The sequence below is a fragment of the Tamandua tetradactyla genome, chromosome 8 (assembly GCF_023851605.1).
Source record: "Tamandua tetradactyla isolate mTamTet1 chromosome 8, mTamTet1.pri, whole genome shotgun sequence".
In the NCBI taxonomy this organism is placed as follows: domain Eukaryota; kingdom Metazoa; phylum Chordata; class Mammalia; order Pilosa; family Myrmecophagidae; genus Tamandua; species Tamandua tetradactyla.
Genome location: NC_135334.1, coordinates 29200760 through 29228018, shown reverse-complemented (window position 1 = coordinate 29228018; position 27259 = coordinate 29200760). Strand labels below are relative to the sequence as shown.

At 37.2% G+C, this 27259-nt stretch overlaps 1 protein-coding gene across 1 annotated transcript in view; it reads left to right on the top strand.

Moving 5' to 3' along the window:
• DLAT (dihydrolipoamide S-acetyltransferase) overlaps positions 1–27259 on the top strand; it is a 45828-nt gene that overhangs the window by 8178 nt on the left and 10391 nt on the right. Inside the window, exons 7-11 of the mRNA XM_077112924.1 lie at positions 224–377; positions 11022–11089; positions 12108–12200; positions 12540–12647; positions 23193–23308. Coding sequence (XP_076969039.1) covers positions 224–377; positions 11022–11089; positions 12108–12200; positions 12540–12647; positions 23193–23308 — 539 coding nt within the window. The remainder of the gene's footprint in view (positions 1–223; positions 378–11021; positions 11090–12107; positions 12201–12539; positions 12648–23192; positions 23309–27259) is intronic.

The window sequence follows — 27259 nt, the reverse complement described above, 5'->3', positions numbered from 1 at the left end:
ACTTTGATAACTTGACTTTCCTCTATATTTGAAATAGAGTATTGGTATTCAATAATTGTTATATTATATTGGTTAAGCAGAAAGCAACTACATTATGATCTGTGGAAAGAAAATGTAATTATTTAATTAAAATAACTTTTAAATTCTCACAGTATATAAACCTTTGATCTTTCAGACCTACCTTTGTGGGAGTAAATTAACAATTTGTAACTTTTTCCAAAAGGTGGCCACAGTTCCTCCAACTACCCAACCTGTAACATCTACACCTTTAGCCACCCGCCCAGCTACTTCTGCTGGACCAAAGGGAAGGGTGTTTATTAGCCCTCTTGCAAAGAAATTGGCAGCAGAGAAAGGGATTGACCTTGCACAAGTGAAGGGTAAGTCTGATCCTGTGGAATGGGATTAGAAAGTTAAAATCTAGTTGAATTTCCTCTTTAGGACCATCAAATATAACTATAGTTATTGGGATAGTGGGGAGAAGAGTGAGGGAGGGAAGTTTTTCCTTTGCTGCCACCAGAGTAGCGATACCATTATTGTGCTTTATTTAATGTGCCTAAGATTTATCTGTACGATTTAGACATCTTTTTTTCGTTCTCCTCTGTTCTTTTGATCTGCTTAATCACTCATGATAGCTGAAAGTATAAGGTGCTTGTTTAGGAAGGCTGGGTCATAGGACTTAATTGTATAATAAGAAATCTCTATTAGTGCTTGGTTGACTGAGTGTAGCAATCAGCCAAAAACCAAAATAAAGCATAATATGAAGTTGAGTTGATTATTATTAAAATAATAAAATTAATAAAAAACTGAACCATTGCTCATTGAGGACTGAGGAAAATGTCTTACTCATTTTTTCCTCCCTTAAGAGAAAATGTAGCTTAGCCGTAAGTGCATGGACTTTGGAGTAGATCATCTAGGGTTAAATCCTGGCTTTGTCATTTTCTGTGCATGTGTCTTTAGGTCAGTTACTTAATGTTTATATACCTTTAGATTAATCATATAACCTCTCTTTTCCCATCTGTGAAATTAGGATAATACTTAGTGTATATCATATAGAATTGTGAGAATTAAATTAATTAAGCAAGTTATAAAAAAGTATCTGGTATATAATAAGTACTCAATAAATTAGTTGTGGTTCCTATTATTATTTGACTAACACTTAGATAAATATTTTTAAACTTAGGCTAAAATTTGTTAGGTAGTTAAAATATTTATTTGGAAAGGGGGATGGATTATTATCTCTGGAACTTAAGATTTTTAGTACTATATTCTGGGCATTTAACATGCACACTTGATTTTTACATTTCTTGGAAGTAAGAATCACCATTTCCTTTGTTTTGGGTAAGAAAATTGAGACTCTACCAGAGGTCTCCTTTCCTGTTAAGTAGTGCACTTGTGATATGAATCTAGACTTGAACTCTAAAGCCTGTGTTCTTCCCACTGCTCTATGCTGCCTTCTGTTCTGATGCTCTGCCATCCTTAATCACTAAAGGAAGATATGACTGTTTTTCCACTTGTCCCAGTTATGGGCACTTAGCGCTGGTTATCATCTATGTGTACTCTGCTGTTTTGTGGTTAGAAGGCAAACCAGTCATGCAAGACAAAAGAACAGAATGTTGTAAGTTTTTTGGACCTCAGAAGATTCTTGTAATATTGGAAGAACCTTTCCTCCATTTAATGTTATTTCACTAATTGCGCCATTCCTTAGTATATGTGATTAGAATTGGGGACTGTGTAAGCTGGAATAAATTTTAAGGGGAGGAGAAACTGCATTAACAATTATGTCTCAAGATGTTTTGGTAATGAATGGTGTTGATGGTTATGCAACATTGTGAATATAATTAGTACCACTGAATGGAATACTTGAAAGTGGTTAAAATGGGAAATTTTATGCTGTATATGTGTTATCACAATCAAAAAAATTTTTTTTAAAGAATTAAATAGGTAAAGAAGGGCCATTTATTAGATATTTAGCAATACTGGCTACTTTGCTAAAAATATAACTGGAAAAATTGCAGTATTTTTATCATGCAGTCAGTGTCAGGCTATTTGTTTATTATTTCAACAAATATTCATTGAATATTGTCTATGCATGAGACATTTGTTCATAGGATCAATAAATAAGACAGGCAAGATTTCAGTTGTCAAATTGTTTATATTATCAATGATGAAGCATTAAATGAACAGAAAGAAGACGGTATATATAGCATAGTAGTTAAAGAATGTGAGCTATGGAGCTGAAATGCTTTGGTTCACATTCCAGGACTGTAAGATAATTTAAGTGGTAAAAAAGAAATAATTTTGATATACTAATGAGAGACAGTGTGGATACACTCATGACTGGTTTAGACAAGTGCTTACGAAAGGTCTTTCTGATGAGGTGATATTTGATCTGACCTGAAAGATGAGAGGGAGTCAGCTATGAGCCAGCCATGTGAAGAACTAGGGAAAGAGTGTTTTGGCATAGAGGCTAGCATTACACGGTCTGAAGTGGGAAAGAGTCTGTCAAGTTTAAAGAATAAAACAAAGGCCTGGGTGAGTGGAACATAGCAAGAAAAGAATCTAGCAATGATAAGAGATGAGCTTGGAGAATTATACAGGGGTGAGAACTCCTGGTAAAGGTTAGTTTGAATTTAAAGTGTTATGGGAAGCCATTGAAACATTTAAGCAAGGAAGTGACATAAAATTATTTGTTTTTGAAATATAATTTTGACCACCGTCTACTGCCAAAACTTTTCCAAAACCTCAAAGAGAAAGGCATTAGCTCCCCATTCCCCACTTGAACCCTGGTAATTTATATTCCAATTTCTGACCCCATGAACTTGCGTATTATTTCATATTAGAAATATACAATATTTGTCCTTATGTGTCTGGCTTGTTTCACTCAACATGATGTTTTTCAAGGCACAGCCATGCAGTAGCATGTATCGGTACTTCATTCTTTTTACAGCTGAAAAATATTCCATTATATGGATATACAACATTTTGGTTTTGTATCTACCTAATGGCTAATGTGTAGCATCTTTTCATGTTGTAATTGACAATTTCTATGTCTTCTTTGGGGAAATGTCTTTTCAAGTCTTTTGTCTATTAGGTTTTTTAGCTGTAGTTCAGTTGTAGGATTCTTTATTTATTCTGGATTTTAAACTCAGAAGTAGATATTTTAAGTGTTAGACTACTAAAGAATTGTAACTACTCCAGATCTGCCATTGCAGGGTATTGTGTAAACAAATGAGCGGGGCTTTATTCCAATAAAAATATTCGTCATGAAAAAATAGATATATATATGTATATATAATTTGGGCTGATCTGTAGAACTGGATGAAATGAAAGCCAAGGCACCCATTAATATATTGTTGCCAGAGGAGGAGAGGGCCAAGATGGTGGCTTAGTGAGGTGTGAGATTTAGTTTGTCCTCCAGAGCAGCTAGTAAATAGCCAGGAACAGTATAGAACAACTGCTGGGGCCATATCAGTGACCGAATACAAGTATACCCCAGTCTGGACCAGCTGGACCGTCTGTGAGCCCACCCAGAATTGTGAGTTACCCAAACCGTGGGGGCTGGTGCCCCTCCCCCACAGGCTGCTTCCCAGAGCAGAAAGGAAAAGGACTTTACCAGAAGCAGGGACTGAGTGCAACCAAGCTCCAGTTGTGGAATTAATTCACAAATTCTGACTACTGAAAATAGGCCCCTAGCTCAGCTGAACCTAGAGTCAAAGTGGAGATTGCTAGTTTTTGCCGTGGTGTAAAGGGGGCGGGGCTGGCAGAGAAAGGAAAAGAAACAGAGGTTTTTTTGGATCAGATAGCACATAATACTTGAAAGGGTCTGGCCCCTGAAGGAAAGGAGGGGGCACATACGACTTGAAGGTACACAAGGCAGCAGACAAACTTAAGCTCTTGATTGGCAAATCTGAGGAATGGGGGTCCTGCTCTGAAAAGGATTTTTCTTTTTTGTGGTTGTGTTTTTATAGCTTGACTACTCTTTAGATACAGCTACATGGCTGTTTGGGCTCCAACTGTCCCAGGCATAGGTAGAATTAAGTTTGTTTGAGTGTTTGTCTGGAGCCTGTGCCTTCCCTGGGAAAGGGGTGGGGTGGGGTCCAGCTGAAGTAGAATCCCTCCCTCAGTGAATTCAGATCCCAGGGTCTGGCAAAGTGAAGCGATTAAAGCCAGCCTACAATCTCTCCTCTGTCTCCACCATGCCTCCAGCAGAGAGAGTCTGCTGAAGTTAAAGGTACCACATCACTTTATGCTGGTGTGACCCGCAGGCAGAAAAGCTCCACATACTAGGCAGGACAGGAAAAACACAGTCTACAGGCTTCACCAGAAAGTCTTTCAATTTCTGGGTCTCAGGAAAAACTGATGCAGGTGAGAGGAGGGCAGTTTGGTCTGGGAAAATCTGGTTGGGGTCTAAAATACCTAAGTAAATGCTCCTGGGCGGGGGAAGGCACCAAACAGACAGGGGAAGTAACAAGAAAACAACTGAAAAATTCGGATCTGTTAAACAAAGCCTAAGCTAGAGGTCCAGAATAAGCTGAACTGAATGTCAAAGAACAGATAGACAACAAATTCATCCAGCAAGAAAACCCTAGATAAAAGAAGTGAAAGCAATCTCCAGAATAAACTAATTAAGGTAATTAAATGCCTAGATGCCAGCAAAAAATAATGTTTCATACTAGGAAAATTGAAGAAATGGTCCAGTCAAAGGAATAAGCCAAGAATTCAAATGAGATACAAGAGTTGAAGCAATTCAGAATGTTCAGGCAGACATGGAAAACCTCCTCAAAAAACAAATCAGTGAATTGAGGGAGAATATAAAGAAGGCAAGGAATGAACAAAAAGAAGAAATTGAAAGTCTGAAGATCAGGCAGACATGGAAAACCTCCTCAAAAAACAAATCAGTGAACTGAGGGAGAATATAAAGAAGGCAAGGGATGAACAAAAAGAAGAAATTGAAAGTCTGAAGAAACAAATCACAGAATTTATGGGAATGAAAGGTACAGAAGAAGAGATGAAAACAACACTGGAAACCTACAATGACAGATTTCAGAGGGAGAAGATAGGATTAGTGGAGTGGAGGACGGGGCATCTGAAATGCGACAAGCAAAAGAATATATAGGGAAAAGAATGGAAAAATATGACCAGGGACTCAGGGAGTTGAATGAAAACGTGAAGCACACGAATATATGTGTTGTAGATGTCCCAGAAGGAGAAGATAAAGAAAAGGAGGAGAAAAACTAATGAAGGAAATTATCACTGAACATTTTCAAACTCTTATGACAGATTTAAGATTACAGATCCAAGAAGTGCAGCATACCCCAAACAAAATAGGACCAAATAGACATACTCCAAGACACTTAGTAATCAGAATGTCAGATGTCAGAGAGAAAGAGAGAATCTTGAAAGCAGCAGGAGAAAAGCAATCCATCACATACAAGGCAAGCCAAATAAGACTATACACAGATTTCACAGCAGAGACCATGGAGGCGAGAAGACAGTGGGATGATATATTAAAATTATTAAAAGCGAAAAACTGCCAACCAAGAATTCTATATCCAGCAAAATTGTCCTTCAAAGATGAGGGGGAAATTAAACCAATTTCAGTAAAAAAAAATCAGTGAGAGAATTTGTGACCAAGAGACTGGCTCTGCAAGAAATACAAAAGGGAGCACTAGAGACAGATAGGGAAAGACGGAAGAGAAAGGTGTGGAGAAGAGTGTAGAAATGAAGACTATCAGTAATGATAAAAAGAAAAAAATTTTGATATGACATATAAAATCCAAAAGGCAAAATGGTAGAAGTACTGCCCATACAGTAATAACACTAAATGTTAATGAATTAAACTCCCCAATCAAGAGTCATAGACTAGCAGAATGGATTAAAAAACATGACCCGTCTATATGCTGTCTACAGGAAATGCATCTTAGACCCAAGGATAAACATAGGTTGACAGTGAAAGGTTGGGAAAAGTTATTTCATGCAAATAACAATCAGAAAAGAGCAGTAGTAGCTATACTACTATACTATACTAATCCAACAAATTAGACTTCAAATGTAAAACAGTTAAAAGAGACAAAGAAGGACACTATGTATTAATAAAAGGAAGAATTCAACAAGAAGACATAACAGTCATAAATATCATTGCACCACACCAGAATGCTCCAAAATACATGAGACAAACACCGAAAACACTGAAATGAGAAATAGACACATCTACCATGATACTTGATGACCTCAATTCCCGACTATCATCAATGGAGAGAACATCTAGACAGAGCATCAATAAAGAAACAGAGAAGTTGAATAATACAATAAATGAGCTAAACTTAACAGACATTTATAGACCATTATACCCCACAACAGCAGGATATACCTTTTTCTCAAGTGCTCATGGATCATTCTGAAGGATAGACCGTGTGCTGGTCACAAAACAAGTCTCAATAAATTTAAAAGATTGAAATCATACAAGACACTTTCTCAGGTCATAAAGAAGTTGGAAATCAATAGCAGGCAGAGTGCCAGAAAATTCACAAATATATGGAGGCTCAACACACTCCTGTGCAACCATTGGGCCAAGGAAGATATTATAAGAGAATCATTAAATATCTTGAGGCAAATGAAAATGAAAACACAACATTTCAAAGTGTATGGAATCCAGAAAAGGCAGTGCTAAGAGGGAAATTTATTGCCCTAAGTGCCTATATCAAAAAAGAAGAAAGAGCAAAAATTGAGGAATTATCCACTTGGAAGAACTAGAGAAAGAAAAGGAAACTAACCCCAAAGCAAGCAAAATGAAGATAAACGAAGCAGAAATAAATGAAATTGAAAATGTTAAACAATCAACAAAATCAACAAAACCAGAAGTTGGTTCTATGAAAAAATCAATAAGATTGATTGACCCTTACCAAGGTTGACAAAAAGAAGAGAGAGGATGCAAATAAATAAAATAAAAAATGAAAGGGAAGACAACACTGACCCCACTGAAATAAAGGAAGTAATGAGAGGATACTGTGAACAACTTTATGCTAATAAGCTTGACAATGTAGATTAAATGGGCAACTTCGTAGAAAGGCATGAACAACCAACATTGTCTGAAGAAGAAATAGATGACCTCATCAAACCAATCACAAGAAATGGAATCAGTTGTTAAGAAGCTCCCCCAAAAGAAAAGTCCAGGACCAGGTGGCTTCACGTGTGAATTCTGCCGAACATTCAGTGAAAGAATTAGTACCAGTCCTGCTCAAACTCTTCAAAAAAATTGAAGAGGAGGGAAAGCTACCTAACTCATTCTATGAAGCCAACATCACCCTCATACCAAAGCCAGACAAAGATATTACAAAAAAAGAAAAAAGAAAACTACAGATCAACCTCTTTCTAATGAATATAGATGCAAAAACCCTCAACAGAATTCTTGCAAATGGGATCCAGCAGCACATTAAAATAATTATACACCATGACCAAGTAGGATTCATCCCAGGTATGCAAGGATGGTTCAACATGAGAAAATCAATTAATATTATACAGCATATCAACAAATCAGAGCAGGAAAACCACGTGATCATCTCAATTGATGGAGAAAAGGCATTTGACAAAATTCAACATCCTTTCCTGTTGAAAACACTTCATAGGATAGGAATAGAAGGGAACTTCCTGAACATGGTAAAGGGGATATATGAAAAACCCACAGCTAACATCATCCTCAATCGGGAAAAACTGAAAAATTTCCCCCTAAGATCAGGAACAACACAAGGATGTCTGCTATCACCACTGTTATTCAACATTGTGTTAGAAGTTCTAGCTAGAGCAATTTAGCAAGAAAAATAAATACAAGACATCAAAATTGGAAAGGAAAAAGTAAAACTCTCACTGTTTGCAGATAATATGATACTATATGTCGAAAACCACGAAAAATCCATAGCAAAACTACTAGAGTTAATAAACAAGTACAGTAAAGTGGCAGGTTACAAGATATACACTCAAAAATCTGTAGTGTTTCTATACACTGGTAAGGAACAATCTGAGGGGGAAATCATGAAAAAAATTCCATTACAATTGCAACCAAAAGAATAAAATATTTATGAATAAATTTAAAGAGACAAAAGTCATATACAAATGTAACTACAAGAAATTGTTAAAAGTAATCACAGAAGACCTAAATAAATTGAAGGGTATACTGTTTCATGGGTTGAAAGACTAAATATGGTTAAGATGTCAATTCTACCTAAATTGATTTACAGATTCAATGCAATACTAATCAAAATTCCAACAACTTACTTTTCAGAAATAGAAAAACCAATAACCAAATTTGTCTGGAAGGGCAGGGTGCCCCGAATAGCTAAAAGTATCCTGAGAAAGAAAATGATGTCGGAGGTCTCATGCTAACTGACTTTAAGGCGCATTATGAAGCTACGAATTTTTGGTTGGCAGTTTTTCTCTTTTAATAATTTAAATATATCATCCCACTGTCTTCTTGCCTCCATGGTTTCTGCTGCGAAATCTACGTATAGTCTTATTGGGCTTCCCTTGTATGTGATGAATTGCTTTTCTCTTGCTGCTTTCAACATTCTCTCTTTCTCTTTGACCTCCGACATTCTGATTAGTAAATGTCTTGGAGTACTTCTGTTTGGATCTATTCTCTTTGGGGTACGCTGTACTTCTTGAATCTGTAATTTTAAGTCTTGCATAAGAGTTGGGAAATTTTCAGTGATAATTTCCTCCATTAGTTTTTCTCCCCCTTTTCCCTTCTCTTCTCCTTCTGGGACACCCACAACACGTATATTCGTGTGCTTCATATTGTCCTTCAATTCCGTGAGTCCCTGCTCATATTTTTCCATTTTTTCCCTATATTTTCTTTTTCTTGTTGGATTTCAGATGTTTCATCCTCCAGTTCACTAATCCTATTTCTGCCTCTTGAAATCTACCATTGTAGGCTTCCATTGTTTTTTTCATCTCTTCTACTGTCTTTCATTCCCATAAGTTCTGTGATTTGTTTTTTCAGACTTTCCATTTCTTCTTTTTGTTCATTCCTTGACTTCTTTATGTCCTCCCTCAATTCATTGATTTGGTTTTTGATGAGGCTTTCCATGTCTGTTCGTATATTCTGAATTAATTGTTTCAGCTCCTGTATCTCATTTGAATTGTTGATTTGTTCCTTTGACTGGGCCATATCTTCAATTTCCCTAGTGTGATTTGTTATTTTTTGCTGTCGTCTAGGCATTTAATTACCTTAATTAGTTTATTCTGGAGATTGCTTTCACTTCTTTTACCTAGGGTTTTCTTCCTAGATGAATTTGTTGTCTATCTGTTCTTTGACATTCAGTTCAGCTTTATCTGGACCTTTAGCTTAAGTTTTGTTTAACAGAGGAGAATTTTTCAGTTCTTGTTTTTCTCGTTTGTTGCCCTGCTTGTATGGTGCCTTTTTCCCCCCACACTTAGGAGGGTCTACTTAAGTATTATAGACCCCAGCCAGATTTTCCTAGACCAAACTGGCCTCCTATCAGGAGGAAAGAGTCACCTCCATCGGTTTTCCCTGAGAGTGAGACCCAGCAGGTTGAAAGATTTTCCTGTGAAGTCTCTGGACTCTGTTTTTCTTATCCTGCCCAGTATGTGCTGCTTGTGTGCCTGCAGGTCCCACCAGCATGAGATGATGCAGTACCTTTAACTTTGGCAGACTCTCCCTGCTGGGGGCATGGTGGAGACAGAGGAGAGGTTGTAGGTTGGTTTTAATGGCTTCAAATTACCAAGCCCTGGTGTTTGAATTCCTTGAGTGAGGGATTCCATCTGAGTTGGGCTTCACCCCTCCCTTGGGGAAGGCACAGGCTCCAGACAAGCCCTCAAACGAGGTTGTTTCTGCCTATGCCTGGGGCAGTTGCAACCTGAAAAGCCCTGCCATTTTATCTGAAGGAAATCAAGCCTTTGTAGAAACAGAGCCATAAAAACCTCTGTTTCCTTTTTTTTCCCTCCTTTTTCTGTTAGTGCTGCTCCCTTGGCGCCAGGGCAAAAATGAATGACCTCCGCTTTGACCAGGTTTGCCTGAGCTGGGGACCTATTTTCAGTAGTCAGAATTTGTTAATTAATTCCACAATTGGTGTTTGGTTGGGCTCAGCTCCTGCTGCTGGTAAAGTCCTTTCCTTTCCTTTACCCTTTGGGAAGCAGTCTGTGGGGGAGGGGCGCCGGCCGCTGCGGCTTGGGGAACTCATGGTTCTGGGGGGCTCGCTGGTGGTCCAGGTGGTCCTGACTGGGGTACACTGTGTGTCCAGTCACTGGTATGGCCCCAGAAGTTGTTCTGTACTGTTTCTGGTTATTTAGTAGTTGTTCTGGAGGACGAGCTAAAACATGCACATTGCTAAACCACCATCTTGATGTATTCCATTTTGTATCCTCTGTATCATATCTTTTGATCCTATAAAAAGGGAATTTTGAGGTGGGCCATGGTGGCTCAGCAGGCAGAGTTCTCGCCTGCCATGTTGGGAGACCCAGGTTTGATTCCCGGTGCCTGCCCATGCAAAACAAAAAAAACAAAACAAATTTTTTTATGGTCGAATGAATCTAGAACCCAAATGAGATCCATTTCAGGGCTCCAAAAGGGTGTTTTTGGAGCTAACCAAAAGGAAGCAGCTAATCTTTCTTTTGCAGTTAAAATCTGTACTCAGCATTATCCTTGTGTTAGTATTTCTTGATTTAAAAGTAAAGAACAAAAAAAAAGATACATCTTAATTAAACAAAACTCTAAAAGAGAAAGAGATTAAATGAAAGATTATTTGGTACCATTATAAAGAAAAGAATCGCAACAAGTCTAGCAAGGCACTCTATGAATTAAAATTAATATTTAAAAAATATGGTATTCTTTTCAGAGAGAACTTAAAGGGGCAGGATTGAATGCTGTTATGTCTTCAGAGCGTTTCTGGTAGAGATTCCTTAAAAGTTTCGATTTCAGCATCACAGTGTCAATATTCTTGGGGGAACCAACTGTGTACCCTCATGTATGTGATCTCTCTCTTTCCCTCTTTCTCTCTCTGTGCCAGGGACCGGACCAGATGGCAGGATCACCAAAAAGGACATTGACTCTTTTGTACCTACCAAAGCTGCTCCTGTGAGTTACACTGGCTCTTTTTTGCAATTCGTCCCCGCAAAGTATTTTGTCCAGTCTGCTAGAATGGTTCATACATTGTTTATGAATGAAAGAGCCTATCCAGAGTATGTTTTCTGTTTTCTGAAATTTCAGTGTCTTAGCAATGTTTAGATATGAATGTGCTATTATTTGTTTATAAAATCTAAGATGATATAGCTGGTACTTCGTTGACATGCATTCCAAATTGTGTTTTTGAGTAATGATATTTAATGTTTACTAGTACATCCTCTTCTCATTCAGCTGTTTTTATAAACATTTTCAATTATGAAATACAACATATATACAGAAAAGTGATAAAAAATAAGTGTAGTTTAACAAGTGGTTACAGAGTAAATTTTAAAGTATAGTATGAGGTACAGTTCGCCAATTACAGGTATTTCTTTCTGTCAGCCCCTATTTTTAACATTATGTTTGCAAGCGGATTGACTTGAGTTTGGGTTTTTATATGGCTAATTAGTCTACACAGGGGTAAATCCTTATAGCCAGTGTCTGTTTTTAGTGGTTAAAGGGCTAACTAAGGTAATTAGCTAAAAATAAGGAAAATGATTCGTTGTTTAGATTTTTGCTTTAAAGTGAAAGAATTGTGATTGTCTTTTCTTCTTAATATCATTAAGGATAATGCAGTAACTTGTTTATATTTATCTCTTAATTCTTTCTACTTAAGATGCTTTAAATACTCGCAAAACAAAAATTATTTTGACACAGACTTGTTGAAACATAACACTGGCTCAAGAGAAGATAACGCTTAAAACTTGATTCCAGAATTCTAAGAAAAAAAAGCAAAAACGAGACTCTTAAACAGTCTAAATACAAGTCCCTTTTGCTCTTCGGGAATAATAATAGCTGCTCTTATGCAGTTTTTTTTGTTTTTTTGACATTGTTGTCTTACTTTGTCATCATTAAGAGTAATGTCAGTCTTACCTAGATGCTTATGCTAAGATTGAGTCACTGTTACTAAGAGCTTTTTCCCCCTCCATAGGCTCCAGCAGCTGCTGTGCCTCTCCCAGGTCCAGGAGTGACACCAGTTCCTACAGGTGTCTTCACAGATATCCCAATCAGCAACATTCGCCGAGTAAGAGTATTACCATAATATAAAACCAAAACTGGGGACATCTTTACTCAGATTGTTTAATTACTAACAGGAACTTCTTTCAGTTGGGAGTCTTGAATGGTTAGTTTCAGGGATGTTTGGTTTAACCAGCTGAATACTTGGGATAAACAAATCACTATGTTGTGGTTAAATGCTATTAGAAGATGTTGGTTTATGGTGCATTTGTCCATCTTCCAGTTCTAATAATGCTTGAGGTAAGTGTTACTAGGGAGCAGGGTGTGGGGGGCAAGCAGCACTGTCAATTAGATAAGGACTCAGCTCAGCTCAAGATAACTGAATTTTGAATCTCTTTGATTTCAGGTTATTGCCCAGCGGTTAATGCAATCTAAGCAAACGATACCTCATTATTACCTTTCTATTGATGTAAATATGGGAGAAGTTTTGTTGGTACGGAAAGAACTTAATAAGGTAAAAGATCTGGAAATTCCACCTATCTAAATGCTAAAAATTTTGTCTTTTACCACCATGTATGTATAGTTTTATCTGTATTCATTAACATTGAACTCACAGCCAACAGCCCTATAACTTGTGCCTGAATGAAGTTTATCTAATGCACATATTTTCTCCATAAAGTACATGTCAGTGTTCTTGGGTTTAGCATTTCAACACTACCTTTGGAGTGCATTTTAACTAGGAAAATCACCAATAAAAGACACAAAAATGCAAAAAATATGCACTAAATATCCCATGACAAGAACAGTTGTTTACAGAACAAGGGCTCATACACAAGGGCAACTTCTGGTGGGAACTTATGTGTTGAGTGACTCAAATTTTTACTGCTGTGCTCATGTCTTGGAATGACTGAAAAAAATGCTGAGTATTGATTTTGGGATTACAGATAAATTTTAGTGAGTAGGTGAATTTGCAAATATGTAATCAGTGAATAATGAGGATTGTCTTATTATATGGTGTAAGGTATGGGTCCAACTTCATTCTTTTGCATGTGAATATTCAGTTGTTCTAGCACCATTTCATGAAAAGACTTCTTTTCCTGTTGGATGGCCTTGACAAACACCAGTTGATCACAAATTTGAGGGTTTGTTTCTGGACTGTACTTGATCTATGTCTTGTCTTATGTCAAGTTTCTCGTAGTTTGATTACTATAGCTTTGTAATAAGTTTTAAAATTGGGAAGTGTGTGTCCTCCAACCTTATTATTTTTCAAGATTGTTTTGGTTGGGTCCCATGTATTTCTAAATGAATTTTAGGATCAGTTTGTATATTTCTGCAAAGAAGCCATCTAGAATTTTGATACAGGTTGCATTGAAACTGTTGATCAATTTGAGAATTATTGTCATCTTAACAATATTAAGTCTTTCTATCCATGAACATGGGATGTCTTTCCATTTATTTAGTTATTCTTTGATTCCTTTCAACGATGTTTTATAGTTTTTAGAGTATAAATTTTGTACTTCTTTTGGTAATATATTCCTAAGTATTTTATCCTTTTTAATACTTTCATAGATGGTATTCTCTTAATTTCATTTTCAGATTGCTCATTTCAAGTGTATATAAATACAGTTGATTTTTTTAGAATGTCTTTAATTGTATAATATATATACAAAGCAAAAAAAGAAAAACAATAATTTTCAAAGCACATTTCAACAAGTGGTTACAGAACAGATCCCAGTGTCTGTCATGGGCTACCATTCCATCATCTCAGATTTTTCCTTCTAGATGTTCCAAAATACTAGAGGCAAGAAGGGAATATTAATATAGTGATTTAGCAGCCATACTCGTTTGTTAAATCCTGTTTTATTTGATACACCTCCTCCTTCCCTTTTAATCCTTCTTCCAATCTATATGGATCTTTGGGGATTACCTCTTCTGACTTTTTCATGTTGAAAAGGGGTGACCACACTAAAGGATAGGTGGATGTAATTAAGTGATACTCTTGGAGAGGCTGGTCCTTCTGAGTTTCAAGATTTATCTGACCTAGGAACCCTCTGGAAATTATGTGTTCCAGAAAGGCAAACCTAGTGCATGAAACCCTTTATTGAGTCTCAGTTTCAGCCCTAGATTTTCCCAAGAATCAACAGGAGTGATGTGATAGAGGTTTAGCAAACCATGGCAATTAGCACTAACTGAATCTTGCATAAGAGCAGCCTCAAGAATAGTCTCTTGACTCCGTTTGATCTGTCTTGGCCACTGATGCCTTATTTTATTACACTTCTTCTGGTCAGGAAGGTGTTGTCAATCCCACGCTGCTAGGACCAGACTCATCCCTGAGAGTCAGGCCTTACGCCGCCAGAGAGATTTTTACCCTGAATGGCTTGTACCACATAACGGGAAGGGCAACGATTTTCCTTGCAGAGTTAGGCTTAGAAAGAGAGAGGCCACACCTGAGCAACAAAGAGGCTTCCTGGAAGCAACTTTCAGGCCTCATTATGGGTAACCTTAGCCTCTCGCCTATGATATACGCTTCATAAGAGCAAGCCACAAAATAGAGGGTTTGGCCTATTTTCCTGGGGATTGGGTGGGTACTTGGGGCCACCCAGATGGGAGAGTCCAAGATTTCCACGTGTGTATATATATATATATATATTTTTTTTTCTTCCCCCTTCAGATCCTCAAGGGACTCTACCAACACTTCCTAGTCATCAGCCCACCATACTTTGAGATGTACCCTGGTTATTATATTAAGCTGTAGAGAATTACAAGTTCTCATTCTCATTCTGGACTTCAGGAGTCTGGCCTGTTTAAATGAGCTACCCAGAGAGATTGATTTAGATGATGTGTTTCAGAAAATTTAGGTTCTAGACATAACAAACCTCTTGCCTTTGATCTCATACAGCAGCTGAAGGTCTAAAGGACATACACTATCATCTTTTACCCTGCACTCTAATTTACCCTAGACCCAGCCAGATTGACTTTGTTTTAAACTCTAATTGAGCCTGTTCTCTTTTTTTTAAATTTTTTATTAATTAAAAAAAATTACAAGAAACAAACATTCCCAACATGTGCACTCAGCAATTCACAATATCATGACATAGTTGCATATTCATCATCATGATCATTTCCCAGAACATTAGCAACAATTCAGAAAAAGTGATAAAAGACAACAGAAAAATATAACAAACAGAAAAACAAAAAATTTTACAGGCCATACCCCTTAGTGATCCCTTTCACTGATCACTAGCATTTCAAACTAAATCTATTTTAACATTTGTTCCCCCTATTATTTATTTTTATTCCATATGTTCCTCTCATCTATTGACAAGGTAAATAAAAGGAGCATCAGACACAAGGTTGTCACAACACACAGTCACATTGTGAAAGTTCTACCATTATACAATCATCATCAAGAAACATGGCTACTGGAACACAGCTCTACATTTTCAGGCAGTTCCCTCCAGCCTCTCCATTACATCTTGGATAACAAGGTGATATCTACTTAATGCATAAGAATAACCTCCATGATAACCTCTCAAATCTGTTTGGAGTCTCTCAGCCATTGACACTTTGTCTCATTTCACTCTTCCCCCTTTTGGTCGAGAAGGTTTTTTCAATCCCTTGATGCTGGGTCTCAGCTCATTCTAGAGTTTTTCTCAATCCCTTGATGCTGAATCTCAGCTCATTCTGGGATTTCTGTCCCACGCTGCCAGGAAGGTCCACACCCCTGGTAGTCATGTCCACCGTAGACGGGGAGGGTGGTGAGTCTGCTTGCTGTGTTGGCTGGAGAGAGCGGCCACATCTGAGCAACAGTTTTTCTCAATCCCTTGATGCTGAATCTCAGCTCATTCTGGGATTTCTGTCCCATGCTGCCAGGAAGGTCCACACCCCTGGTAGTCATGTCCACCGTAGACAGGGAGGGTGCTTGCTGTGTTGGCTGAAGAGAGAGGCCACATCTGAGCAACAAAAGAGGTTCTCTTGGGGGTGACTCTTAGGCTTAATTTTAAGTAGGCTTGACCTATCCCCTGTGGGGTTAAGTTTCATATGAACAAAACCCAAGACTGGGGGCTCAGCCTATAGCTTTGGTTGTCCACACTGCTTGTGAGAATATCAAGAATTCAACTTGGGAAAGTTGAGTTTTCTCCTGTTCTCACCATTCCCCAAAGGGGACTTTGCAAATACTTTTCCTCTCACTGATCAAATCACTCTGGGATTCATCAGGGCATCACCTGGACAAACCAACAAAATCTCATGTCCTATACAAAGTTCCATGTACTTAAGCTGTTCAATCAACTATCTACATAAGTTATATTAGGAGATGCACTAGTCAAAGTATAGATTTGTACCAAATAAACATTTTTGCTTTAGTCTCACACATTAGTTGAAATTTTAAAATATTAAGTACCATCTATTTTCAGCACACTGCAGTAATGACATTCTTTTGTTCTTCCTCATGCAAAAACATTTTTTAAATTTGTACATTTAGTCAGTATCATTATACACTCTAGGCGTTTGTGGATTATACCATCTCAATCTTTATCATCTATCTTTCTTTGTGATTTCATTTATGCCCCAGCCCTCCTCCCTCTGTCATTCTCATGTGCAGCTTCATTCAGTGTTTTAACATAATTGTATTACAGTTAGGTAATATTGTGCTGTCCATTTCTGAGTTTTTATATTCAGTCCTGTTGCACAATCTGTATCCTTTCAGCTCCAATTACCCAATATCATACCCTATTTGTATCTCCTGATGGTCTCTGTTACCAAGGAAATATTTCAAGTTTATTCACTAATGTCAGTTCATATCAGTGAGACCATACAGTATTTGTCCTTTTGTTTCTGGCTAATCACACTCAGCATATAATGTCCTTAAAGTCCATTCATGTTGTTACATACTTCATAATTTTATTCTTTCTTGCAGCTGCATAATATTCCATCTTATGTGAATGTCACAGTTTGTTTTGTCAACTGTCTGTTGATGGACATTTTGGCTGTTTCCATCTCTTGGTAATTGTTAATAATGCTGCTATAAACATTGGTGTGTAAATGTCCATTTGTGGCCTTGGCCTCGTGTCCTTTGAGTAGAGACAGCATATAGATGGGTCCTGTATTTTAATCCATTCTTCCAGACTATGTCTTTTGATTGGAGAGTTTAATCCATTAACATTCAGTGTTATTACTACATGGGTAGTACTTTCTTCTACTATTTTGCCTTCTGGATTTTATATGTCATATCTAATTTTCCTTCTTTTTACCTTTACTCATAGTCTTCCTTTCTACACTCTTCTCCACATCTCTCTCTTCTGTCTTCGTATCTGTCTCTAGTGTTCCCTTTAGTATTTCTTGCAGAGCTGGTCTCTTGGTCACAAATTCTCTCAGTGATTTTTTGTCTGAAAATGTTTTAATTTCTCCCTCATTTTGGAAGGACAGCTTTGCTGGGTATAGAATTCTTGGTTGGCAGTTTTTCTCTTTTAATAATTTAAATATATTATCCCACTGTCTTCTCACCTCCATGGTTTCTGCTGAGAGATCTGCGCATAGTCTTATTGGGCTTCCCTTGTATGTGATGGATTGCTTTTCTCTTGTTGCTTTCAAGATCCTCTCTTTCTCTTTGACCTCTGACATTCTGATTATTAAATGTCTTGGAATATGTCTATTTGGATCTATTCTCTTTGGGGTACGCTGTACTTCTTGGATCTGTAATTTTAAGTCTTTCATAAGAGTTGGGAAATTTTCAGTGATAATTTCCTCCATTAGTTTTTCTCCTCCTTTTCCTTTCTCTTCTCCTTCTGGGACACCCACAACATGTATATTCATGCGCTTCATATTGTCTTTCAGTTCCCTGAGTTCCTGCTCATATTTTTCCATTTTTTTCCCTATAGTTTCTTTTTCTTGCTGGATTTCAGATGTTCCATCCTCCAGTTTAGAAATCCTATGTTCTGTCTCTCGAAATCTACCATTGTAGGTTTCCATTGTTTTTTTCATCTCTTCTACTGTGTCTTTCATTCCCATAAGTTCTGTGATTTGTTTTTTCAGACTTTCCATTTCTTCTTTTTGTTCTTTCCTTGCCTTCTTTATATCCTCCCTCAATTCATTGATTTGGTTTTTGATGAGGTTTTCCATGTCTGTTCGTACATTCTGAATTAATTGTTTCAGCTCCTGTATGTCACTTGAATTGTTGATTTGTTCCTTTGACTGGGCCATGTCTTCAATTTTCCTAGTGTGATTTGTTATTTTTTGCTGTCGTCTAGGCATTTAATTACCTTAATTAGTTTATTCTGGAGATTGCTTTCACTTCTTTTATCTAGGGTTTTCTTGCTGGATGAATTTGTTGTCTATCTGTTCTTTGGCATTCCGTTCAGCTTTATCTGGACCTTTAGCTTAAGTTTTGTTTAACAGAGGAGAATTTTTCAGTTCTTGTTTCTTGCCCTGCTTGTTTGGTGCCTTTCCCCCCCACACACTTAGAAGTGTCTACTTAGATATTATAGACCCCAGCCAGATTTTCCCAGACCAAACTGGCCTCCTATCAGGAGGAAAGAGTCACCTGCATTGGTTTTCCCTGAGGGTGAGACCTAGCAGGTTGTAAGACTTTCCTGTGATGTCTCTGGACTCTGTTTTTCTTATCCTGCCCAGTTTGTGACCCTTGTCTGACTGCAGTTCCCACCAGCATAAAATGATGCGGTACCTTTAACTTTGGCAGACTCTCCCTGCTGGGGGCGTGGTGGAGACAGAGGAGACGTTGTAGGCTGGTTTTAATGGCTTCAAATTACCAAGCCCTGGTGTCTGAATTCCTTGATGGAGGGATTCCATCTATGTGAGGCTTCACCCCTTCCCCGAGAAGGGCACACGCTCCAAATAAGCCCCCAAAAGAGCTTACTTCTGCCTATTCCTGAGGCAAGTGCAGCCTGAAAAGTCCTGCTGCTGTATCCAGAGGCAGTCAGCCCTTTGTAGATACACAGCCACAAAACCTGTTTCCTTCTTTTTTTTTTTTCCCCCCTTTTTCTGTCGATCTTTCCCCCTTGGCACCAGGCCAAAAATGAGCAACCTCCGCTATGATCAGGTTCACCTAAGCTGGGGACCTATTTTCAGTAGTCAGAATTTGTTAATTAGTTCCACAATTGGCGTTTGATTGTGCCCAGTCCATGCTACTTGCTGGTAAAGTCCTTTCCTTTCCCCTCTGGGAAGCGACCTGTGGGGGAGGGGTGCTGAACGCTGCAGCTTTGGGAAACTCATGGTTCTGGGGGATGCTCTCAGCCGGTCCAGCTGGTCCAGACTAGGGTACGCTGTGTGTCCGGTCACTATCGTGGCTCTGGGAGCTGTTCTGTACTTTTTCTGGTTATTTAGTAGTTGTTCTGGAGGACGAACTAAAATGCGCACATTCTTAAGCTGCCATCTTAACCCGGAAGTCTCAATTGATTCATTTTTATATATTAATCTTATATCCTATAACCTTTGAACTCATTTACTCGTTCTGGTAGTTTTTTTTGGTGGATTCCTTAGGAATATCTATATCCAAGCTCATATAATCTATAAATAGAAATAATTTTATTCTTCTTTTCTAATTTGGATGCCTTTTATTTCATTTTCTTGCCTAATTGCTTTGGTACCTCAATACAATGTTAGGAGAATTGGCAAAACCAGCCATCTTTGTCTTGTTTTTGATCGTAGGGGAAAATAAGTTTTTCACCAATCACAATTATGTAATTGTTGTTAGTTTTTTGTAGATCCTCTTTATCAGGTTGAGGAAGTTCCCTTCTATGCCTCGTTTGTTCAGTGCTTTTTTCACAGTGGGGTGTGGACTTTTGTCAAATTCTTTTTCTCTGTCTTTTGAGACAAGCATGTGTTTTTGTCCTTTATTCTATTAGGACATTATTTCAATTGATTTTCAGATCTTAAACCAACTTTACATTCGTAGGATAAATCTCAGTTGTTCATGGTGCATAATCCTTTCTATATATTGCCGTATTTGGTTTGCTAGTATTTTATTGACGATTTTTGCACTTATATTCATGAACTATGATGGTTTGGAACTGTGTGTACCCCAGAAAATCATATTCTTAAAGCTAACCCATTCCTGTGGATGTGGATACATTGTAAGTAGGATCTTTAAGTGTTTGGTAGAATTCACCATTAAAGTGGGTCTTGGCATTCCTTTGTGACTAGTTTTTAAATTACTAGTTCAATTTGTTTCCTTGTTATCTGTTCAGATTTTCTATTCTCGAGTCAGTTTTGATGATTTGTGTCTCTTTATGTTTTCCATTTCATCTAGGTAATCTAATTTGTTGGCTTACTGTTGTTGTTCATAGTATCTTCCCTTATAATCTTTTTTATTTCTGTAAAGAGATAGTAGTATCCCTTTATTTCATTCCTGATTTTAGTAATTTGAGCATTTCCTCTCTATTTTTTCTTGTTTTGTCCATCTAGCTAAAGGTTTGTCGATTTTGTTGATCTTTTCAAAGAATTTAATTTTTATTCTGTTGATTTTTTGTCTATTTTTCTCTTCTGTTTCATTAATTTCCAGTCTAATCCTTAATATTTATTTCTTTTAATTTCTTCGGGTTTAGTTCTTCCTTTTGGAAGTTTAGGTTGTTGATTTGGGATCTTTCATCTTTTTAAATGCAGGCATTTACAGCTCTAAATTTCACTTTAAACACTCCTTTTAGCTCCATCCCAGTAATTTGGATGTATCTTCATTTTCATTCATCTCAAAGTATTTTCTAATTTCCCTTGCCATTTCTTCTTTGACCCATTTGGTCTTGAGGAGTGTGCAGTTTAATTTCCTCATTTTTGTGAATTTCCTAAATTTCATTGTTAGTTTCTAATTCCACTCCATTTCAATCAGAGAACATACTTTATATGATTTCAGTCTTTTGCATTTAATAAGACTTGTTTTATGACCTAGCAGATGGCCTATCCTGGAAAATGTTCCATATGCACTTGAGAAGAGTGTGTATTCTGTGGTTGAAGTGTTCTATAGATTTCTATTCTAGATTATACGTGGTGTTATTCAAGTCTTTTATTTTCTTGTTGATTTTGTGCATACTTATGCTATCCATTATTGAAAGTAGGATATTGATGGTTCTGTTGTTGTTGAATTGTCCATTTCTCCCTTCAGTTCTGTCTGATTTTGCTTCATGTTTTTTGGATCTCTGTTGCTAGGTGACTATATTATCAATGCATTTTTGTTTTTTTTATTGTTATGGAATAAGGAGCCAGTACGATTGCTTAGTCTTCATTCAAGTGAAGAAAACTTTACAGCTTATTTAGAGTGAGTCAGTGCAGGGATTCAGTAGTGGCTCATCTACTGGGGAAGCTTCTGATGGGTTCCACAGTTAGGATATTACTGGCCTTACCCTTTTTGTAGCCCAAACCAGATAAAACCACTGTTGTCCTTTTCAGAGATGCAGCCTACTGTTTGCTTGTTTGCAGTGGAGGGAAACTAAATAAGGGTCTTTTTGGTGCCTGCAGCTGCTTTTGGTGGTAGTATATGGTATGAGTCCAGTCCCTTCCTTGTAGCCGTCCTGATTTCCCTCTCTAGCCCTGTTTCCTGCTCATCATTGGTAGAGACACCACCTCCAGACACCATGGATCACATGGTAACTACCCCATGGGGGCCCTGTGCCCTCAGGCCTCATGGCCAGCACTCTGGCTCCATGAAGTTACCATGAAGCCATCATGCCAATGACAGGAAGCTCAGTGTATTTTTGTACTATATTTTAGGCTTCTAGGATTGGCAAATGAAGAACATCAGCACTTTTTCGAAGTGCATTTGATTATAGCTCTTTGGGATAAAATATAATACCTACTTGTATGTCTCGAAACTTGAAAATTAGGTTCTTAATTGTTCCTCACCTTGTTCTAATTCAGTGCATCTTCGTTCTAGAGTTCCATTTGGTATAGTACTTCTTTAGTTTTTTGTTTCATAATCAAGTGATTGATCCCTATCATGTCTAAAAATTTCTCTAAGGTAATATCAGTAGGAACATGGTTATTTCACTTTGCATATTGATTTTACAAATGACAAAGGGGTCTGAAGATAAGACCTGAAGATAAGGTCTGAAGATAAGAAGAACCCCTTTGGGTTCTTATGACTGTTTCCATCACAAGTAAACCCTAGAACACTGATTCTTAAAGTGTGGTTGGTGACCTCTGGGGCCCCTAAACCTTTTCAGTGGATCCACGAGATCAGAGCTATTTTCATAATAATATTTGCCTTTCACATTTTCATTCTATCCTGAGTATGCAGTGGTATTTTCCAGAGGCTACATGATTTGTGATGTTGCAATAGAATGAATACAGATATGATGTCCAAATATGAGAATTGGGTTCTCTTCTCGTAAACTAGACACTAAAGAGATTTGCAAAATTTAAAGCAGTGCCACTCTTCGCATTAATTTTTGTTTGTTTGGAGGAATAATAATTTTTTTCATTAAAAGTTTATGTTAACTGTAACAGTATTTTTAAGTGAACTAATAAATATTTGATAGATTTCTCAGTTTAATTCATAACAATAAATTATCAGTAGATTTATTAACTGGCGTAAACCAAAGCTTTTTGAGATCTTTAATCATTCTTAATAGTGAAAAGGGGTCTTAAGAAACAAAAAGTTAGAAAATTGATGCCCTAGAGCATTATAGATATTTAGATAAACTCTCTTACGTCTCCTAAAGGAAAATTGATTAATAATCCTTGACTCAGTTCACATTTAAAAGGGGAAAGTAGACCTCCATCTTCACTGTCAGCATCATCATATCTAGGCTAGAAAAACTTTAGAAACAGCTTAAATTGTTCACAGCAAAGTATTTGAAGATTTCTCATTGCTTTTAGAGTAAAACTCTAACTTCTTACTGTGAGCTACAAAATTATGTATGGTATGACCCCTGCCTGTCTCTTCTAGTCTTTAATGCTGTTTTTCTCACTTAAATTGGATCTAGCCATAATGACCTCCCTTGTACCTTTGGGCATTTTTATATTCTCTCTCCTCTCCTCCTGTTCTCAAGATTTTATAGTTTCAGTATTTGAGGAGAGAAATTAAGAAACGACATTTTTTTTGTTTTTTCAGATGTTAGAAGGAAAGAACAAAATTTCTGTGAATGACTTCATCATAAAAGCTTCAGCTTTGGCATGTTTAAAAGTTCCCGAAGCAAATTCTTCTTGGCTGGATACAGTTATAAGACAGTAAGTAAGGCACTACTGGGGAAAGTATCTATTCATCATTTTTTGTTATTGTTGTCTAATGTATGACTAGGAGTGTAGAGGGTAAGGAGAATAAGGAGTGTAGAGATTAAGGAAGACAAATTGTTTTAGTTTGCTAGCTCCTGGAATGCGATATCCCAGAAACAGAATGGCTTTTAAAAGGGCAATTTATTAAGTTACATGTTTACAGTTCTAAGCCTGTGAAAATGTCCAAATTAAAGCAAGACTATAGAAATGTCCAATCTATGGCATCCAGGGAAAAATACCTTGGTTCAAGAAGTCCGATGAACTTAAGCATTTCTCTCTCAACTGGAAAGGCACATGGCGAACATGGCAACATTTGCTAGCTTTCTCTCCAGGCTTCTTGTTTCGTTAAGCTCCCCCAGGGATATTTTCCTTCTTTATCTCCAAAGGTTTCTGGCTGTGTAGGTCTTGTGGTTCTTGTGGCTCTGTTGCTCTTTCCAAACTATTTCCTCTTTTAAAGGATTCCGGTAAACTAATCAAGACCCACCTGGAATGGATGGAGTCACATCTCCCTCTAATCAAAGGTTAATAACACATTTGGGCGCATCACATCTTTCTGGTGATAATCTAATCAAGTTTCTAACCTACAGTACTGAATAGCTATTAAAAGAAAAGGCTGGGTGGGCAATGGTGGTGCAGTGGCAGAGATCTTGTCTGCTGTGCTGGAGACCCGAGTTTGATTCTCAGTGCCTGCCCATGTAAAAAAAAAAAAAACGAAAAGTAAAGGGTTCCTCCATAAGGTGAATCAGGATTTAAACATGGTTTTCCTAGGTTACATAATCCTTTCAAACCAGCACACGTGTTTTCCACAGTGGGAAAGATGACTCCCATAAGCAAAACAGTGTGAAAGCAACAGAGATGGTGCTAAATTTAATTAATAAAGGCTACAAATTCTTTGTATTAGTTAGAAAAGGGAGATCAGAAAATATATAAAATTTAACTGTACAGTTTATATCACATTTCAGGATCACTATACGTTTTAACTACATCACTATACAGTTTAACTGTATCACAAATCAAGATTGTAGTAGATGGTTTTTATTGACCAATAAAACAAAAACGGCAAAAAGAAAGCTATTGTTCTATATCACTGAGATGATTCTCAGTGTGTTTTACGTATTATTTCATCTAACCCTTATGACAACTTTTTTCCCATTTGTTTGTTTATTAAACATACCAACATACAAATGCAAACATTCTTAGCATATGATCATTCCATTCTACATATATAATCAGTAACTCATAATATCATCACATACTTGTATATTCGTCATCATGATCATTTCTTAGAACATTTGCATCAATTCAGAAAAAGAAATAAAAAGAAAACAGAAAAAAATTCATATATACCATACCCCTTACCCCTTCCTTTCATTGATCACTAGCATTTCAATCTAGTAAATTTATTTTAACGTTTGTTCCCTCTATTATTTATTTATGTTTAATCCATATGCTTTACTCATCTGTTGATAAGGTAGATAAAAGGAGCATCAGACACAAGGTTTTCACGATCACACAGTCACATTGCGAAAGCTATATCATTATATAATCACTTCAGGAAACATGACTGTTGGAACACAGCTCTACATTTTCAGGTAGTTCCCTCCAGCCTCTCCATTATACCTTAACTAAAAAGGTGATATCTATATTATGCATAAGAATAATCTCCAGGATAACCTGTCGATTCTGGAATCTCTCAGCCATTGACACTTTATTTTGTCTCATTTTGCTCATCCCCCTTTTGATCAGGAAGGTTTTCTCAATCCCTTGATGCTGAGTCCCAGCTCATTCTTGGATTTCTGTGCCATGTTGCCAGGAAGGTTTACGCCCCTGGGAGTCATGTCCAGCTTAGAGTGGGGGAGGGAAGTGAGTTTGCTTGTTGTGTTGGCTAAGAGACAGGCCACATGCAGCAAAAGAGGTTCTCTGAGAGTGACTTTCAGGCCTGATTTTAAGTAGGCTTAAACTATCCTTTATTGGGGATAAGTTTCATATGAACAAACTACAAGATTTAGGGCTCAGCCTATTGCTTTGGTTGTCCCCACTGCTTGTGAGAGTATCCGGAGTTCTCCACATGGGGAAGTTGAATTTTCTCTTTCTCGCTATTCCCCCAAGGGTACTTTGCAAATATTTCTTTATTCACCGTTCAAATCACTCTGGGATTTATCAGGACAGCACTCTGGACAAACCTACAAAATCTCATGAGCTACTCAAGGTTCCATGTACTTGTGGTGTTCAGTTAAATGTCCACAAAAGTTAATTGAGGAAATGCACGAGTCAAAATATAAATTTTGCAGCAAATAAGCATTTTTAACTTAGTCTCACTTAAGTTAATGTTTTAAATTATGAATTACCATCTATTTTCAACACTCTCCCATACTGATATTCCTTTGTTCTTCCTTACGCAAAAACATTTTAATATTTGTGCATTTAGTCACTATCATTGTACACTCTAGGCATTCCTAGATTATACCATCTCAGTCTTTATCATCTATCTTTCCTTCTGATTTGTGCCCCCAGGCCTCTTCCCTCTATCATTCTCACATTCAGCAAACACAACATTTTAAACAATGGTTTCTTCTAGTATTTGCCTTCCTATTTCTTAATAACATTTCTCTGTTGTTTTTCATGAATTTTTTTTCATTTATTCTACTTTATTGACTGACTTGTTGAAGTAAATTAAGATTTAGCTCAGTTATAGCAATTTCATACACATAGATATACACATTAACTTACTCCCCCAGCCATCCTCCCAAAATGATTATAGAACAGATTTTGGTTAAGTCAGTATTTAGTGTAAACTTTTATGCCTCTGAAAATATTGTTTATGACTTTAAGCCACACATTATATCATGAATCCAACCTAATTGATTTTAATGATTGCCTTAAGGTTGGCTAGTTTTCTGTATACTCATCATGAGTTCTATTCTCAAACTCTCCCCAAGAGAACTCTCAAACATTTCTGTCTGCCCAGATGTATAAGTAATCCATTAATTTTATTCTTTTCTGACCAAGGAGTTTCCTAGAGCTGCTATAACAAATTATCACATAATTGGTAGTTTAAGACAATGAAAATTTATATTCTCACAGTTCTGGAGTCCAGAAGTCCAAAATCAAAGTATTAGCAGGGCTACATTCTCCCAAAGACTTTAGGGAAGAATTCTTCCTTGCCTCTTACAGCTTCTGGTTGCTCCAGAAGTTCCCTGATTTGTGACTGCATAGCTCAGTGTCTGCCTCTGTCTTCACATAGTCTTCTGCTCTGCATCTTTGTCTTTTTTTCTTCTGTCTATTATAAGGACACTTGTCATAGATTTGGGACCCACCCAAATAGTCCTGAATGACTCATCTTAAGATCCTTAACTACATCTTCAAAGACCCTTTTCCCAAATAAGGCCACATTCACCAGTTCTGGGGATTAAGATGTGGGCTTATCTTTTGTCCACATCTTAATTCAACCCACTACATAGATCTTGAACCAATCTTCCTATTTTTAGTACCTCCTTATACCACTGATTCATGGATAGCTTTGTGTTGCATACACAGATATGGTTTTCTTCCTAAGGCATCCACATTCTTCCATAATTCAGTAAAAGCCTGTTTTCTACTCTGGAAAATCCTCTTCTCTTTCTAGTTTGTGCTAGTTACTATTATTGAACATGTCTTTCAGTTCTCTCCTTCTAGGATGCTGTTTGGGCTTTCCTTGCTCTTAGAGCCATTCCTTTCCCATGTAATGTATAGTCATGATGATCTGCCATCACAACATCTAACATTTAATCAGTGCACATTTGTTATTTCATTTAATTCTCACAAGAACCTTGTGAAGTAGAGGTACCATTATGGTCTACATTTCACAGATAAAGAAACTGAGACACAGAGTTGGTAAGTAATCTGCCCAAGGCAAATAGTTGGTAA